This window comes from Pelmatolapia mariae, linkage group LG16_19 (assembly GCF_036321145.2).
Source record: "Pelmatolapia mariae isolate MD_Pm_ZW linkage group LG16_19, Pm_UMD_F_2, whole genome shotgun sequence".
NCBI classification, from domain to species: domain Eukaryota; kingdom Metazoa; phylum Chordata; class Actinopteri; order Cichliformes; family Cichlidae; genus Pelmatolapia; species Pelmatolapia mariae.
Window position 1 is genome coordinate 54,667,442 of NC_086241.1, and position 18,394 is coordinate 54,685,835.

General features: G+C 37.6%; 1 protein-coding gene across 1 annotated transcript in view; it reads left to right on the forward strand.

The window, feature by feature from the left end:
* The window catches only part of LOC134646195 (uncharacterized protein C14orf132), a 31,701-nt gene extending 15,331 nt beyond the window's left edge, over window positions 1-16,370 (forward strand). Inside the window, exon 2 of the mRNA XM_063499973.1 lies at window positions 13,743-16,370. Within this exon, the coding sequence (XP_063356043.1) occupies window positions 13,743-13,979 (237 nt within the window). The 3' untranslated portion in view covers window positions 13,980-16,370. The remainder of the gene's footprint in view (window positions 1-13,742) is intronic.
* The last annotated feature ends 2,024 nt before the right edge of the window (window positions 16,371-18,394 follow it).

Here is an 18,394-nt window from a genome sequence, read left to right on the forward strand (position 1 = left end):
ATATACAGCAAGTGCATGGTCTTTTCTAATCTCTCACAAGTGTTCCTTATATACACATTCAACCTGTTTGCCCTGATACTTACCAGTAAAGTTTGAGAATGACAATCAGATCACTCTATATACTGAACTTTATAGATTTTACTGAGAGTGGGAAATAGAATAAACTGTCCTTAAAATCTCAAATGCAAATTCAGTTTAACTCTTCTAGTAGTGTATTTCTAGATTTGACCATGATTTAATCCTGTAAATGAGCCCAGATGTTTGTTTGTTTTTTAAACACACTTTAACACTTTTTTTTAGTCCGTAAAAAGAAGAACCCTCACCATGTAGTTATTTATACAAAATATTGCTCCAAAATTATGAGGGTACAGGTCTCTACTCTTTGTTTGCTAAAGAGTGTCTCTGAGATGGGCTTATGGTTTGCATTTTTTTTAGAAGACTGAAAATATGACTGAAATGAGTTAAGGCAGTAGCGGTTTTTGATACGGGCGACATGGGCAGTAGCCCGGGGCGGCATCGTGGTGGGGGGCGGCATCACGGGCATCGGCAGAAAAAAAAATTGCTCGTTCTCATGCTGCCCCGACATCATGCCAGCGCATATTGGGGATGGGTACCGATCGGTTTTCTATCGCCCATTTGCTGGGAGTAAGGGCGCCCTCCGTTTGCGAGGTGCGCCTGCTGCTTGCGGCACAGGGAGGAGAGGGCGGGGCGGCGGGGGATTCTCTGGCTGGCTGGAGCAGCGTCTAATAACCAACTCGCAAAATAAAACAAAATAAAAACAAACCAACAAACACGAAAACACCAGACATTATGATACAGACTTATAATTTGCACCGATGTTTTTTCGAAATTCTATACGCGAAAAGTGAGCGCGAGAGCCCTCGGTGCGCCTGCTCGCTGCTGAAGTCAAAGTAAACTTTATTGTCATCTCCGCTTCATACAGTCCAGTATATAGAGAGACGAGACGACGAGGCTCCAGTTACAGCAGTGCAAGTAAACAATCAATAAATATAAGAAGAGTAAGAAAATAAATATACACTTTAGGACCAGGGGTAAAGGGATCAATAACAATTTAAAATTTATAATTTACAGTTTGATGATTTAAAGTCTCACACACAACCCGTCGAAAGGGGAGGGGCCGGCTGCTTTCAAATAGAGCACATTTCATTCATAATGTTGTCAATCCAAGCCCATTATGTATTCATGATTTGAATCCTGGGTTGTGCGAAATCCCAGAAATACACCTTAGACAAAGTGAATCTGTGAACTAAGGTGTAGGTTTATTAGGTTATGTTGTGGTGATCCTCGGGTTGGGGGATTTGTGTTCATACTGGAGTGCAAAATTAAAACCAATGGAAGATGGACAAGAAAAGTTCAAAGCCATCAGGTGCTCAGTTTAGAAAAAAGAGAAAAGAAGAGGAGGAGAAACGAGCAAAAGATACAGGTAAGCAGATGTGTCATTGGATAATGGCAGGTTAACCTGAAACAATCAGAATCAGAATACTTTATTAATCCCTAAGGAAATTATGTGGGTTACAGTTGCTCCAAGAAGAAATGGTAAAAATAGTAACAGTAACAGACTAAACTCCAAACAATACATTATGTTACAGATTTTAATATTAATTAGTCATTGTCAGTTGTTGATTTGTCCTGTTCTCATTGTATGACGAATTATGATGGCTGTTTGGTAGCCGTTTGCATACAATGCATACTCTCTCTCTTCATATGTGTGTGTGTGTGTGTGTGTGTGTGTGTGTGTGTGTGTTTCTCTGGTGAAATTCAGTATGGTTCCTACAACAGTTTTATGTTAATGTACAATCCTTAATACAGGCCTTCCCAAAGTGTGGGGCCCGCCCCCTAGGGGGGGGGGGGGGGGGGGGGGGCGCAAACCCATTGCAGAGGGGGCGCGACATGAAAAGGAAAAAACAAAAAAAACAAAACGCTTGGACACTGCTAGCATGGGGCGCCTCCACAAACGCAAATCAGGAGATGAAGCATTGCTGAATATGTTTCCAAACCAACTTCATTCTAAGCCAAAGACTAGAAAATATGGTGAAGCATATCTTCCCTTTGGTTTCACCTGCACAAGTGCCGAGGTAGGTCTCCACGTGCTGGGTTCTTCAAATCACGGACAAACAGTATCCCACATTCTTGATTTTTAGTTCACAAACATTTGTTGTAATGACTAACTGCTCCTGACATTTTGGAGATGTTAGCTCTTTATACAGTAAAGTTACAGTGGGATACAAATAATATCAGGCTGATCCTGCCACGATTTGTTCCCCCGGTTCAAATCACGGACAAACAACATCCAACAGTTGTTTATGTTTTTGAACCCATTTTGCAGAGGGATTGAAAAATGTATTGATAGCAATGTTGAATATTATTACACAGGAAAAAAAACAACTACATGTAAAATAATTACACCGTGAGCCTCTGCCTTTCTAAATGGAGGGACAGTAACTGCGTGTGTATATGTAAGCGTGTAAAACCTGAAGATAGTCAGATTAACAGTAACAGTATTTTGTCTCTATCTGCCATTCTGCAATTCATCTCATGTAAACAATAACGTGCGCACAGCTTGACGTGAAAAAAGGCACATACATTTGACGTTGCGTGATTTAAAAAAATCTCCGTTTTCGGTGATTCGAAATGCCGTTTACGTGTGAACGAAACAGCTGCGTTTTCAAAAATACCCGTGTAGGTGTGGACGTAGCATAAAAGAGTTTGTAGTTTATTTCCTTACTACCTGTAATTTATTGCAGATTCCTTGTATTTGCTTAATTGTTTACTAAATGTTTGAGGTGTGAAATAAACCGCAATGGAGCAAAATATGGATGTGTGTGGTTGGAGTGTGTGGCGTGTGTGCGTGCGTGCGTGAATGCGTGCACGCGCGAGGGGGGGGGGGCGCGAACATTTTTCCTATAAACAAAGGGGGGCCAGAGGGAGTGTTCGCCCAGGGCGCCAAACAGGCTAGGACCGCCACTGAGTTAAGGCATACATAAAAACCCTGTAAAAAGTCATGAAAGTAGATTTGCTTTGAGATTTGAGTTATCAGTTCACTTTTATGATCCTACTGCCTTCATTTGCCTCATATGGTTTTGTAGAAAAGGGTAGCAAGTTAATCAGCATTTATTGTGTCCATATATTGTGACAACCTTGCTTGAGGTAGAACAAAGACAAGTGCCTGCCTAATGCAGATGCAACAGCTCCACATGATTCATCATCTGAATTATACAAAGAAATATAATAACGTTCCAGATATTTGTCGGCTTACACGGCTCATACAAACATAACAAAGCTAACAAATTTTAATGAGTGAGTATTTTATTTGTATGTTACTAATTAGCAAGTATCTGCCCGCATTCAGTGCACAATGGACATTGTGCACATAGTGGGTGTGTCAGTAATTAGTATACCACATCTGCAGAATTGGATTACTTGTACCTCCAAAAACTGGCTAAATTTTTTACACAGACACATGGATATTGATTAATTTATTTAAGAAAATAAATCTAAAGCACAAAACACTTTTGAAAGACTTGCCTGCTTTGTTTGTAAAATGAAGTTAATGATCCAGCTCACAATTCTTTGTGTAAAGGCAGGAACACAGCATCTCAGGCAGTTTTAGACTTTGAGGAATAATGGGATGATTTGAAAAGTCTGAATGCTTGCATCAATAACAATTAAGTGTATCACGAATAGAGCCTAAAGAGGTAGTCAGCACATTAATCATCTAAATAATAGAGCAGAAAAAAATAGATTTTCTAGACTGCCAGTCTCTGATCTGATCTCTTCAGTTCGTTAAGACTTGTTTTGGAGGATATAGAAGTGAAATCCTGAGTCATCTTTTAACTTTTCAGCTCCATTTCCCCTTATTCCTGGTGTTTTTTTAGGTGCTGCTGACTGATGCCATTTTTAGCTTTAGGATTTCTCCTTTTTTTTGTACCTGTGTGAACCTTGTGAGTAATGGATGAAGGTATAACAGACCTAGATAGGCACTAACATACCTCGACTTTAAGACACCCCTTGATATTTGATGTATAATCAGCCAATTCATCTCAGCGTCTCTGAATAATTGTCTGTCTTTCACTCTTTCTTGTTGCTATAAATCCTTATCTGTTGGTGTGATCTAGTTGGAATAAGAAATCAGTCTTTGTTTTGGTGCAATTTAATGTTTTATAAGCTGATGGATTTAGTTTAATCTCACATTCTAAGTTTTCACACTACTGCTAATTACAAATGTGCGAGTAACAGACACTGAGTAATTACCCCCAGATGTGAACATGCATTATTACAGATATTGTGTTTCAAATAAATGTGGCCTTTTTCTTTAGCCATCCTACTTTTAATGCATTGTGAGTAGCAATAATGGGGGAAAAGAATATTCTATTAGGTATAAAGTCGAGGTCAGAGACAAAACCAGGAACGCTGATCATTTATAATATCTAAGAAGTATATTAAACTTTCTTCAGTCCTGCTGAATTTCCACTGACCTGACAGATTGATCGAGGCGTCAAGTGAGGATCACTTGGGCTACACTTGTTCTATTGAGTTATAAGATTTATTAAAAAATGCTGCTGGGCTGCTGAGACAGGGAAAATCAATGAAAGCAGAGGTGTAAATCTGACCAGTAGGAACCAAAAGGGTTTAACACTACCGTGCTGGTGAAGAAACCTTTTAAAAACCCTTAAGATTTATGGTATGACTACCTCAATCTGCCACAGTTTACTAAGGAATATGCTAAATTCAAAGTTTTTTCTTGGTGCCTACGGCCCTATAGAGAAGAGTGGTCAGAGTGGTATATTTATTTACTTCCCTGATTAGTACTGTAATTCAGTTGCATCTGTAGAGGGCTAATGTTACCAAAGCCCAAAGTCAATATAGTTCTGCAAAGCACGCCTCCAGAATCTGCAACTTTTTGTTGTCAGATAGGAAAACAAGAAATATGCTGAAACTGAAATTTAATGTAATACTCTTTCAATGTATTCAATATAATACATTTTAATACTGCCCAAAGGTTTCTTTCTATGAGATCTGTGCTGGCTCTTTGCAGGCTATTTGTCTGCAATCTGGTGCTTTCACGAACTCACGAATCTCTTGATTGCTGACGTTAACAATGATACATCTGCCTGCTTTAGAGTGTTCTAACCAGGTCAGTGTAGATGTTGCAAAGCTGTTTTTACCATAGAAATAATTCTGTCATCCTACACTCTATATGTCTACTGTGGTCTTTCGGGGATTTGGAAGTGGCTGAGCTATCAGTGCTTTCCTTCTGCTAAAGAAAGTAAAAGATTGTTCATTTGGTAACTTCAAAAGTTTTCTTCAGATGTTATATCTGCTTCATTTGTCGTGAAACAACATGGAAAAATGCTTCAACTGGCCATGAAATTACTCATTAGTCAGTTGCCCAATTAAATTTAGGCCTCTGAAAATGGGGTAATATGCATAAAATAACTTTAATTACTATAGTTAACATTTATTATTTGATTTCAAATCCACAGAGGTGGTGTACAGAGAGAAAATGACAAAAATTTGGTCTGTTTCCAACAAAGTTTGGACCTACATAAAAAGAACTTCTTCATTTTTAGGGGTTCAGTAGATTTAAGCTATAAATCTGAAATACATCAACAAGAATGAGAGTCCACAGCTGTGTTATGAGCTCTGAGAGAGAGTATTTAGGCACAGCAGTGTTTCAGATAAACACTAACATCAGTATGCCAATATGCTAACAATTACATTGCTAACAAGCTGATTTTTAGTAGGGCTGTGTCCAGAATCACTCAGTCTGCTGTGTCTATCCGATAAATGATGTACCTAACTATATATACATCATCACTGGTACTGTGGCATTCTGAGTGTAAAATTCGTTCTCTCAGTAGACTCTTTACTGCTGCCCATATTCATTGCTAATGAAACCAGCAGGGTGGCGATGTGAGAAACCCGCCAGCCTTTTAGAGCAAGTCACATCTGTGAGCAGTTACATTTAGTATCTGTTGCTGGATGATCTCACTGTTCCACCTGTTTCACTTCTCTGAGAAGAGCACTGATTAGACAGGATTAGATTTAAGTGTAGTAATACATGTATTATGCTTATGTACAGTTTTAAGTCATATCACCACAAAGGTGGTTTCACTGTATCTTAATGATTAGACATGCTTTCAGCAACTATTTTGGGGTGTGGTTGATTGACATCCTAATGTCTTTGCACATGGGTGAACCAGCAATAAATAATTCTGAAGAAATAAATGTCACTTTCAATAAAAATCATAGTTTAGTAACTAAAATAACTGTTTGAAATCACACCAGCTCAATGTCGAGCATCATGCTGACATTCTGACCCATAAATATTTAGTTATACTCCTTCAAATAAACAGTTTATTAAAAATTTATTATAGGAGCTCTGGGTTTTGGACATCAATTTTGGACATTGTAAAATAAATAAATAAATAAAAACACCCTTCAGTAGAAACCCCCCCATCTTTCTGCAGGTTTTGATGGTGTGTGATATTCTCCATGGACATGTTTAACTAAATCATGATTTCAAAGCAGACGAGTGTCCTGTCTTCAAGCAACAAAATAACTTAATTGTGAAAATGTTGAAACCAAAGCCAAGATGGCTGTGACGGCTGAGAAAATCAACAACTTTGTGTTTTCATTGATTGTGCTTGACTTTGCAAGCACAAAGTCAATTCTGAACGCAGCAGGGATCCACTTCTGTGCCTGTTTGTTCTCTAAAGTACTCCTTGTTTTTTTTTGTTTTTTTTTTTTGTTTTCTTCAAGAGTGCAAGTATTGAGTGTGATTTCAGTCTACTGTCACTACACCGGTCAACAGTTTTTCAGAAAAATTTCTGCTTCTGAGATAAAATGTACTGCTTCTTATTGACTTTTATGTGATGAAAAAGAACTGGCTACATTTTAAAAGACTATATAGTTTTTATGTGCTTTTATTTTTTATTTATTTATTTTTAAATTGATTTATTTTATGGACCCATGTCCACTTTTTTAGATGCATTTTATTCATCATAAACCGTCCCATCTGTCCATATATGTGGTAATTTTTCATCTTGTTGCGTTAAATAAGATTAAAAATATAATAAAACAAATAAAAATGATAAAGAGAAGACTGAATATAAAACATATTACAAAGTATGGCAGGACTCTGTTCACAGCCCTGTATTGAATTTATTTAGAGCCCCAGCCTAGCCATGTTCTGTCTAGGTGTGGCTTCATCATTTACTCACAGTATTATTACATCTTTTTGGATGTCTCCAGAACCAAACTTTTTTATTATTTAAAAAGTGTAGGACACCAATACAAGAAATATAAGGATTATATTTCACCTGTGCAAGTTCTATATGCCTTTTCAGCATCACATTGTGAAGAAAACAAACAAATATATTACTTGTGGAATATTTTAGTCTACCTTTACTTTGCACATGCTGCGTCCACACCTACATGGGGATTTTTGAAATGCGGCTTTTTCTATGTGTTTGGGCCTTTCGTCCACACTTAAACAGCGTTTTCGATCACTGAAAACAAAAATGTTTAAAAACTCCTGCCAGGCTGGAGATTTTCGAAAACTCAGTTTTTGCTTTTACATGTGGACGAGGAAAACGGAGATTTAGTCACACAACGTCAAAGGTGTGTGCCTTTTTTGACGTCACGCTGTGCGCCACGTTATTGTTTACGTGAGATGAATTTCTACAATGGCGGATAGAGACAAAATACTGTCGCTGTTTGTCTTACTATCTGCAGTTTTTACACGCTTACATATACACATGCAGTTACTGTCCCTCCATTTCAAAAGACTTTGTTTATGCTTTTCCTCCCAGGCTTCTAGACTTCTGATTGGCCAACATTTCTAGACAGTTAGGATCATATCGCCATCTGTTGCTTTGGCATTCTCTTAACAGCATTTGACTTTGTTTGTTGCGTTTACATGTGGACGAAAAACTGCACGTGTGGATGGGATTTTTTTTTTTTTCAAAACAGAAATGGAAAATCTCTGTTTACAAAAATACCCGTGTACGTGTGGATGTAGCCACAGATTTGCTGCAAATTGTAAGGTCAAATTCAAGGTCACAGGAGAGGTCAAAAGGTCAAATAGAAAAAATGGTGTATTTGGATTTCATAGTTGATGCAATTCCAAATCATAAGAGCCCAATTTCAACAAAATTATATTAATTAAAAAAAAACCTTTTACCAACATTTCAGCTATTTTGGCTAAAATTCAGGTATTAAATAATGTTTTAGTCATTTTTACTGCAATGTAAAGCATCGTGTTCAATTCAAGTGACTCAAAATTTGGGAAAATAATAAACATCAGTACAGAAGGGGCACTGTTGCTTCATTGCAAGAAGGTCCTGGGTACCCCAGCCTCCCCCACAGTTCAAAGACATGTTTGTTAATTAGTGCTTCTGAATTGTCCGTTAGCATGATTGGTTGCACTAATGTTAGACTAGCAAGCTGTCCAGGGTATATACTGCCCCCTGCCTTGTGACAGCTGGGGTAGGCTTCAGCCCCCCGTATTCCTGTATTAGATAAGTGGAAGTAAATGGTTGGATGAAAGGAAAAGTTTGACTACATTTATTTCAGAAGTATTTTGGCTGTAGACCTGTGGATTAGTGCCGAAAACCACCTAGTTCTGTCTGATTTTGTTTTAATGGTCATGCGTGAGTGCTTTTGTGGTTAGGTACATGTGTTGGTTTCTCCACTCTTCAGAGGCATTTATTTGGACTTTTCTCATCTGGAATAAAAACCATTTCAGTTCAACACTTACTGGTGGTATATCTCCCAGGAGGCAATTACAGTCCATTCTATTTCACAATTACTGTGATCATCCATGTAGGAGGGCACAGCTCTAGGAACAGCTGGGACGAATAAATCAAAGCTGTGAGAGCTGAGCAGGTGGAATTGTACATTTTCACTGTATCATCTGCTGTAGATTGTAGTTTTGCTGCATGGTGTGTTGCACAGGTGTAGCCATCACTCAAAGCCAAGAAGGTGTGAAATATGCAAGTTGGGCAATTTCTCCGCTGTTATTGGAGTGAAGTTGTGTCCCAACTTTTTACTGTTTTAGTTTGTGTGTGTGTGTGTGTCGATTTCATTTAATATAAAAAAAACAGATTCAATTGGTTAAAGATGAACATTAAGTTGCGTTTTTACAGTTTTCTTTATCAAATTCATTTTTTATATATGCTTGTTCATAGTTTTTGGTTTGTTATACACACTCTTGTACTGATATATGTATATACGTGCAAATGTGTGAGTATTTTTTTCCTGAGGTGCCTGCAACAAACCCATTTGAGTGGCGTAAACTAATTCCATGCCACTCCAAGGATGGAAAGTTACACTTGAAAAATTTAGTGACTGCATGTCTTTTCCAAAACAAGGTCGTGTTAGCTTTGAATAATCCAGACCCCACTCTCAATAGCTTTAATTTTAACCACTTCATTTTCTCTCTTCTTCTATTCCATAGCTTCTGAATCCTAGCCCTTCGTGTTCAAATAAAGGATAAACATCTGCACAACATTACACAAAATACTACACTATCATATGTATTATCTGCACAGCTGGTCCTTTGAATTGAAGGAAAGAAGCTATTTGCACTTTTCGATAGCTACTGGAAATTGGGAAAGCGTGTAAATGTATCCAGGAGGCACAGATGTCAGGCAAATGTATTTGTTTAGCTGACTCAAGGAAGTGAATCATCGAAAAGTCAAGTTAACTACTCCATGAATTTGATACATGCATGTATGAAAATGTAGCCATATGACATTATATTTTGTGGTCTCTCATTTTCAGACCTCGTATTTGGCATTTTTGAAAACAGACATTATCACAGAGGGGGAAACAGAGAGTATGATTCTGGTAGGATAGCCATAAAGTATGCCATAAGCCATAACCTTAATAGGAATCTGTTTACTGAGGTCATAAATCAAGTGAGAAGTCAATTTCTAATAGACTTCTGTAAAATCAGGCTTTTTTTTGCATCATTTTTGCAAAAAGTAATGCATTATGTTACTTGTTTATTCCCAGGAGAAAGTAATTTGTTACACTACTTGTTATATTACTTTTGCCTTACTCTACAACATCGGCCTGGGGTGCAATGTCACATAACTACTAATTAAAACCTAAACCTTAGGCTATAGTCTTGCACACCAACATAAATCTCTATCCAAATGAGGACACACAGTATCTTTATTTTACAGTTCGATAGTTGGAAACCAGGGCAAAGAGTGCTTCATTGATTAGACTTTAAGGTAGAATCAAAATGAAAATAATATTCATAAGTGTGCATGGTAAAAAAATACAAGTTAGATTTTTTCATGTATCCAACCATCATACAGATAACTGCCAAACTTTTGAAATGCAAGTAATGATAGATTAAAAAAAAAAAACTATCTGTAAAGTGATTATTGAATTTAGTAATGTTTTATAGCACTGCATTACAAAAAATGCAATGTGATATCAGCTGTGGTAGAAAGTAATATTACAAATTCCAAGTTTAAGGCATTTCCACATCAACTTCATTTCTTAGACTAGGAGGACCAGGAGGTCTTTTTTTTTTTTTTAAAGCAACCATAACAAGTAGGTTGGAAAATCTTAACAGACAAATCTGATTACTTGCAAATAACAAACAGACAATCTCTCCTAATGATTGCATTTTACTCCAACAATGCTGAGTGAGGCCTTTAGCGGAAGAAGTTAGCTTTCCTAGTCCACTGCTTTTGTCAGCTGCAAAAAAGTACTGTCCATAAAAAAATTGATTTAATAAATATATGACCATTTACGATGGGATGATATCAACCACAATGCTATGAACATACCCATCCTGTGGCTGATTTTATAGTCATAATTGTATCAAGACAACATCTTGTACCACAAGGTCTTCAAGAGTATAGAGAAAATATTACAGTAATTATACAAGTAATAGCTTTTTTGAAAATCATCCTTTTTTTTTTTACTCTGTGTTTACTTTGTAGTTGAAACACAAATATCCACAAGTTACAAAACAACCAGAGATATTAGACTCTTTTCACCTTTCCCAGTGGGATACTCTTGAGTGCTGAGGTCATTTGTAAGGTTTCAATTTGGTACCAAGCTGGTCTGAAAGTGGCTGAATGCGGTTTGATTGAAGCCATTTAGCCACTTGTTCACTGTTATGTTGAGGAGATGAATGTTTCCAAATGTCAGGAAACTTTGGTCAGTACTAGAGCTTTATCCTAGCAGTAATTCTTAGGGGACGGCCTCCATTTCCTGCCTAAATGTTCAAATGCTATGGGATGCATGTGACCTTGAAGGTTCTAATTTCCAGTGATCCATTAGTTTTTAACTGCTTGATGCTCTACTCTCATATGAATGAGCCACAGAGTAATTGTGGACTTGAAGTAGTTATAGAAGCAGTCCCATTTATCATCTGAACAAGAGGGCCAAACCTAGGGGATCAAATATTTATATTAAGACGTATTACTGAACTAGTATTTCACACACTTCCATTATCCACTTCACTTTATTAGTATGAATACCCACTGATCCAGACAGCTTGCTACTGTGGACAATGAGTTACCAATAAATAAAACATAAACATAAAGAATGCAGACAGGGTGGCACGCTTCAGTTATTGTCTGATTGAACTTTAAATTAGGCAAGATGGAGATGGAGCTCTGAATGCAGGATAAGCTTACAGTTAAGGTAGTGTCTAGAGATTAGAGTGAAATAATCAAATCAGTCACTTTTTGAGAGAAAGGTTGGAGTTGGCTTGTAAAGGTACAAGGTAAACATCAAATAAACCTGTGGGACAGTATTTAAAAGACAATTCACACAGATCACTGTGCATGCAAATGTTATTACTGTCAGTTGTGTTGCAATTGTAGGTTCGTTTTAGAGACATGGTTAGATATATAGTATGACATTTTTAGGTGCAGCCTTGTGTATTGTGGCTCCCACTGATTCTGATCTGCATTTACATGTTGTTCGTGCAAACTTTTAATATAAAAAGAAACGTTAAAATGGAAAAGGTTGATTTGAGATGCCACAGTGGGACGAGTCAGCATTTACAGTGACAGAATGGGGGGCGGAAAACACAGGTTGCTGGACCTCATGCATGCCTGTCTACCCCCATCATGCTCATGTGAACAGCAGGCGCTTTACAGGATGTGTCATGTCATTATTCACCACCAGGGGCCAATGAATGGAGAGCGGCAGAATGCTTTCTAAACAGTGTTTTCCCTTGTGCGAGGGAAGGACCAGAAGTGTGTGTGCGTGTGTGTGTGTGTGTTAACGTCTTTGTGCATTAGCCCGTGTTCGGGAGAGAGAGAGAGAGAGAGGGAATGTGAGAGAGAGTGAAGGTAAGCAAATGAGCAAGAGAGAATGTCTGTGTAAGCGAGCACTCAACATGCCTCCGAGGTATTTTTAGAATGGTTTTTTTGTTTTGTTCTTTTGCTTTTTTTCCCCCAACATCCTGTGCAGAGTTAGTTCTCCAGTCAGACAATATAATGGTCTGTCATGCATTTCTCAATCATGCACGTTGCTATAGCCAGAGCGTCAACATTTATAGGACTCGGACTCCTAAGGAATGAGTCATTTTCAGTTGTCATGTTTGAAATCTAATTTTCATATTTATCAAGCATACACACATACTGTGTTTTAAAAACTTATCGAGCAGTATCTAAAACTAAAAGGACACTCCATGCCTGTTTAGGAAACCTTTAACCAATTACCTTACAATCTGGCATGCTGGGTTTGGAGGGAAAGGGCATATTTGTCTTGGAGGTTTGATGTGCTGCACTCATAGTAAAGTGGGGATTTGTGTTTTGTCTATGTCAGATTACATTCTCTCATCAAAGACAAAGTCACTTTAAAACATTAATATTCACTTGAATTAGATGAGAGCTTACAGGCAACGCTGGGAGCTCGGGAATAAATTAAATAAAATTTTAACTTTCTGAAAAAGGTCTGAAGCGATAATGTCAGTGCAGTTAATACGAACTCTTTGGAAGAGGAGACCCTAACGTGACATTTGTCTACCATCATTTTTCAGACAGATTTTGTGCAACTGCTAAAGGGAGACAGGGATAATTCATGGTCAATTCTGATTGGCTAATTTTCTTGACCTTCTAAGACATGTTTTCTTTTAGTCATGTCGAAAGTTGTGAGGTTAGTGTGTTGGTGCATTTTTAATGACAGATTTTCAGGAACGTCAACAATAAAAATAATAATGATTGTTATGAAATCAAGTAATTTTCACACTGATTCCTATTGGTGAATTTATACCAAAATATTGTGTTTTACAGTAGAAACACAGGCAAAATATAACAGTACAGACCACTTAAAATTACTTTATTATTCAAAGCCAGTAATTGCACCTTTACATCAACATTTTTAGTTTTATTCCAATTTATATTTACATTTTCACAAAAGGTTTTGTCCATACCTTGATATACTAAAAGCAACAGTTTATTCCTAAAAGCAAAAAAGATGATTGTTTATGTTGTCAAATAAACAACCAAAATCCCTCTGAAAAACTTCTTTTTAAATGGTTTATGAATTTGTGACCTTTTTTATTCAGTTTCTATTTGGGAGTTTAGATTTAGATAGTAATTACCTATTTACCTACTTCATTTCTGCATGAAATGTAAGAATATACCTACAATCTTGTAATGTGAAAATCATTTTCTCTGCATGTTCCTTGAGAGCAAAACTTATTTTGTACTCTCTCCTTGCTTTCCCTTTCCTAGATCCCTGTAATGACAGGAGCCTTCATGGACTCCTCGCCCAATGATGACTATAGCGGCGAGCACTCACTCTTTAACTCCTCGGCCAGCGTCCATGCCGCTGCCTCAGCCGCCTCGGTACACGGCCAGCAGGATGAGCCGCAGTCCATGTCCAGCGATGCCATCTGGCTCTGGATTGCCATCATCGCCACCATTGGAAACATTGTGGTGGTGGGCGTTGTCTATGCCTGCACTTTCTGATGAACACATGCTGACAAAGACAACCCGCACACTCACACATCCTGCTTTTTCTCAGTCTCCGGACCCCCGAAGGAGGCTTTGTAGACAATCTCTCGCTCTCTGTGTCTCTCGCTGTCTTTCTTTTTATCCCTCACACTTTTTGGCAGGGAAGGGGAGGGACGGACCTGAGGGTGTAAAAGTAGCAATACTTGACAGTGACATATACACTGCTATACTTCTTCGTTGAGGGGAAAGACTGAAATTTGGCAGCATTTATCAGCAACAAGCACTTTTGAATGCTACAGCTTGAGAACTAGAGGAATAAGGTTATGTGCACAGCAACTCTTTAGTTAAAAACAGAAAGAAATCTTTGCTCTCAACCATTAATCAAAAGGATTTTTTTAAGCTTAAGTTTGTTTTCGTGTTTCTGCTCATACGACACTCACTTATTATGTAGGAGGGAGGATGGAGATTAAATGGGGCTTAAGATTCAGGTTGAACTGGGCCATCTGAAACAACCACCAGATAGTTGCTAAGCAATTTAGGACAAAGCAGCTTAATTATGCCACTGAACAGAGATGGTGCTTGTTAAAATATTTAGAAAGTGTTAAAATATCTGCAAGATAAGCAGCACTGAGATTCTCCTATATGCTGATGAAACGGAACATATGGTTATAATGATCATTAGTGTATTTGGTGTCTTTCTAAGGTAAAAGAGATCAGGAAACTGCATTCATTAAAGACACTTAAATTGACTGTTACAGCAGTGGCATGTCAATTACGCAAAAGTAATTTTTCTAGACATTACCCCATGGAAGTGCATGTGCAGATGTCCAGCAGAGTCAGATCAAAACCAGCCAGTTCCCCAGTACACTCTCACAAGAGCTTGATGTATAGCACCTCTGAGAATAGAGGAGCTAACTGACCTGTGAATTCACAGCGAGTGAGTGGGCATGATTTGTCTGCTTTTTGCATGCTCTATCCTGAAAACTCTCCTTAACCAAAATAAACTGGCTATTTCCAGTTGTGAGAATGCATCTGAACTTGACCATCTCATATTATGCTTTATGTGTGAGAAAGGCATCTGGTTAGTGCGCTGACCAGATTCTCATAATAGTGAGTTAGGAGTAATGACTTGTTGTCGTCATGCCCTTAATGTCAAATTCCTTCTGTAAAAGTGGCTATTACAAAATCTAATCATATTGTCATAGTCTGCTTAGATAGGACTAGATAGATGTGAACAAAATGTTATTAGAAGCACAAATCAAATTAAACATACACAGCTTTTTTCCCCTGCTCAACTTTTTCCATAGTTGCTTTTTCACCTATAAGTGATGTATTTCATCACCCAGCAGCAGAAGGTGGAAGTTTCTGATATTACACGTTGTACTGTAAAAACAGTAAAAGTATGTATCGAGAAATGATGTAACACTAAGCAGAACTGTGGTAAACCTTGTTATAAATATGTTCAGCTATGTATGAAATCTCATATATAGTTGTCCTTTAAAATTTTCACTACTGGAGGTCATTTGTTCTGTGTTAGTGTGGATGGTAGTGCCAGCTTTTCAGTGGCAAGTAGTTCTTGTCCTAAAGGGGTTACAGTAACTTTACCTTAAGACCCAAAGATACGAATTGGTTTTCACATGAAACATACCATACACGATGCACTGCACTTACACTGAAAATGTAGCTAGTAGGCTTTGATCTGCTAATTGATGTTTGTGCTTTGGTTAAATGTCCCTTATAAGCTGCAATGGAAAATTATACAAATATGGGCCTACTAAAGTCGGCAAGTTGTTTTATCTGTCAACTGTTCTATTTTTTTAGTGTGATAAAATGACTGTTTTCCATAAGCCTTGATTATACTCCTTTGTGGATATGAACACAGACAGCTGGAGACAGTACAGCCGAATAGTCATTCTTGTTATACTTATCTGAAGTTTGCCGCCTGGGGCGCGTGCATAGTTGGTGTATTGTAATGTAAAGTCTCCAAATTAGTCTGTGTGGGTCACAAAACATGGCAGGCATGTGGATAGCCACATGAATCCTCAACCTCACTGTCTGCTGACAAATTTGACATCATTTGGACCCAAGTGGACCCACGTCAAAAGTATAATCAAGGCCTTAGAGGGTTAATAGCTCTTTGCTCAGACAAGTAAGTCAAGTTTTCCTGGGATTTAGACATTACCAGTATATAATCCAGTCTTGTAAACACCATAACTGTTCAAATGTTCATACACTAGAAAGAAAAAAACTAGCTTACTGTATGTATTGTACTATGTAAAGTAAAATTTAGACACTCAATTACTATAAGAGGACTTTTCAAGCCTGTTATTTTTAATAAAGTGTTGATGTAGAAATATTTAGAAATGTTGTAAACCACATACACAATGCTCCTTTTGTAAAGACATATGCTACTATTAAAATTTATGTACTAATGCAAAATTGGCTTTCTGTGTTGACTTAAGAAGCACACACTTACATTTACTGAAATGTCACAAAGATGGATTAAAATGCAAAATTTGTGGCTTTGTACGCCGACTGCAGAAACAAGAATTTGTTTCGGTTCCATCTTCAGCTGAATCACCTGGTTTTGTTCTCAGTGAAGCCAGTTCTCTGGCAGACCTCAGTGCTGTTTGCTGCTTAGCCATCAGGTGAGATTGATTCTAAGCTCAAATCACGCCATCTGTCATTTTGACACAAGCACCACTTGTTTAAAAATTCCCTGGATTTTATTCTCTGCAGCACTTAGCTACTCTGACTCTCTGATCTCATACTTGTTTTGCTGAACAAACAGGAAGACTGCAAAAAGCAAGCACTTTAAAAAACATAAATGGGTGTACATAGAAAGTGCATCTGTATACTGCAAAATAAGTAACAGAGATATCAGTGTATTTTCAGCAAATCAATGCAACAACAGACAGATGAGAAACCTTTGACCTAGATGTATTTTGAGATGTATAGACATGGTCGCTATCATGAATAGACATCAAACAAATAGACAAAACTAAAACAATGTGAAATGTTTTTTTTATATTTATAGAGAAGAGTCACTTTTGCTGGATTAATAGTTAAGTGAGTTAACTAATGTAGTGTCATGTGGAAAAAGTACCTTTTTAGTTTAAAGGTTTTATGTATCAGGACATAATATTAAAATAAAATATTCTGGTCATCTCACCCTTACCAGGTTCTAAAATTAGTAAAATTTAACCTCAGATAAGTGAAACATTAACAAACTAAGCCTAAACGCAGCAGCAGTATGAGGGGAAAAGTAAGCACATCCCATGACCCAGCTTGTAGAATCACCTTTAGCAGCAATAACTTGAAGTAATTGTTTTCTGATTTTATCAGTGTCTCTATTTAATGTGGAGGAATTGTGGCCCACTCTTCTTTGTAACGTTTCTTCATTTCAGTCAGGTTAACGGCTGGTTGTTGCAACACCTTAATTCTTTTCTTTTTCAGCCATTCTGTTGTAGATCTGCTGCTTTGCTTTTTACCATTGCCCTGTAGTACGATGGAAGATGATGGATATGGCTGATGCGTATCCCCGTCTCATGAGGTTGTACTTTTGTTTCACACGTGGCTTCTGTGTGTTGGTTTAGTTTTTATTAAATACTTAATGACATAGCATAATAAGTTGTTTATCCGAGATTGTATTTTTCTAATTTTAAAGTAGAAGTAAGAACTTTTACAATTATGTTTGATATACAAAACTTTAGAACTGAAAGGTGTTTTTTAGAACATTTTTTAATCCCAGAATAATTTATTTACAGAGGTTTCAGATTAAAACAAACAAACAGCCATCCTGATGTCAAAAGCAATGAGGGATCACATTCATAAATGTAAATTCATGTAAATGCAGTGATCAAACTTTACCTCATCCTAAGAACTGAGTAAGTCCTTTCCCAGTTGAAATGCCAGCCAGACTTGGTAATATGTGGATCAGCTCCTTTCAGATTTGCCTTGAGCATTTCTGATCCCCCACCAGCAGATGAGATACAGATGGAAGCAAAACTGAATGCACATGATCTTCGAACAACCTTCACATTGCTTCCGCAGCGTTGCGCCTTCTATCCTCCAAATCCGATCAAACGACTCAGTTGGGAAAAAAAAAATCCCTAGGTTCTCACAACAGCCGCTGACTCCTAGAGGGAAGTAAGGCCAGTTTTATTTATAAAGCCCCAAATCACAAATCACAAACATGCCTCAGAAGGCTTTTCACAGCAGCCGGCGTCCTCTATTCTTAACTCCATCAAAGAAAATAAATAACTATTGACCTTGCCTGGGATAATTTATGCTAATGTGGGGTGATCATTACACTTTTAGGTGATGGCTTTGTGAAATGCACATTAGTTGAGACTTCAGATCTCATACGGAGAAAGTGAAATGACACTGACTTTGCCTGTGAATAATAAATGTTTATTTCAATCGAGCTG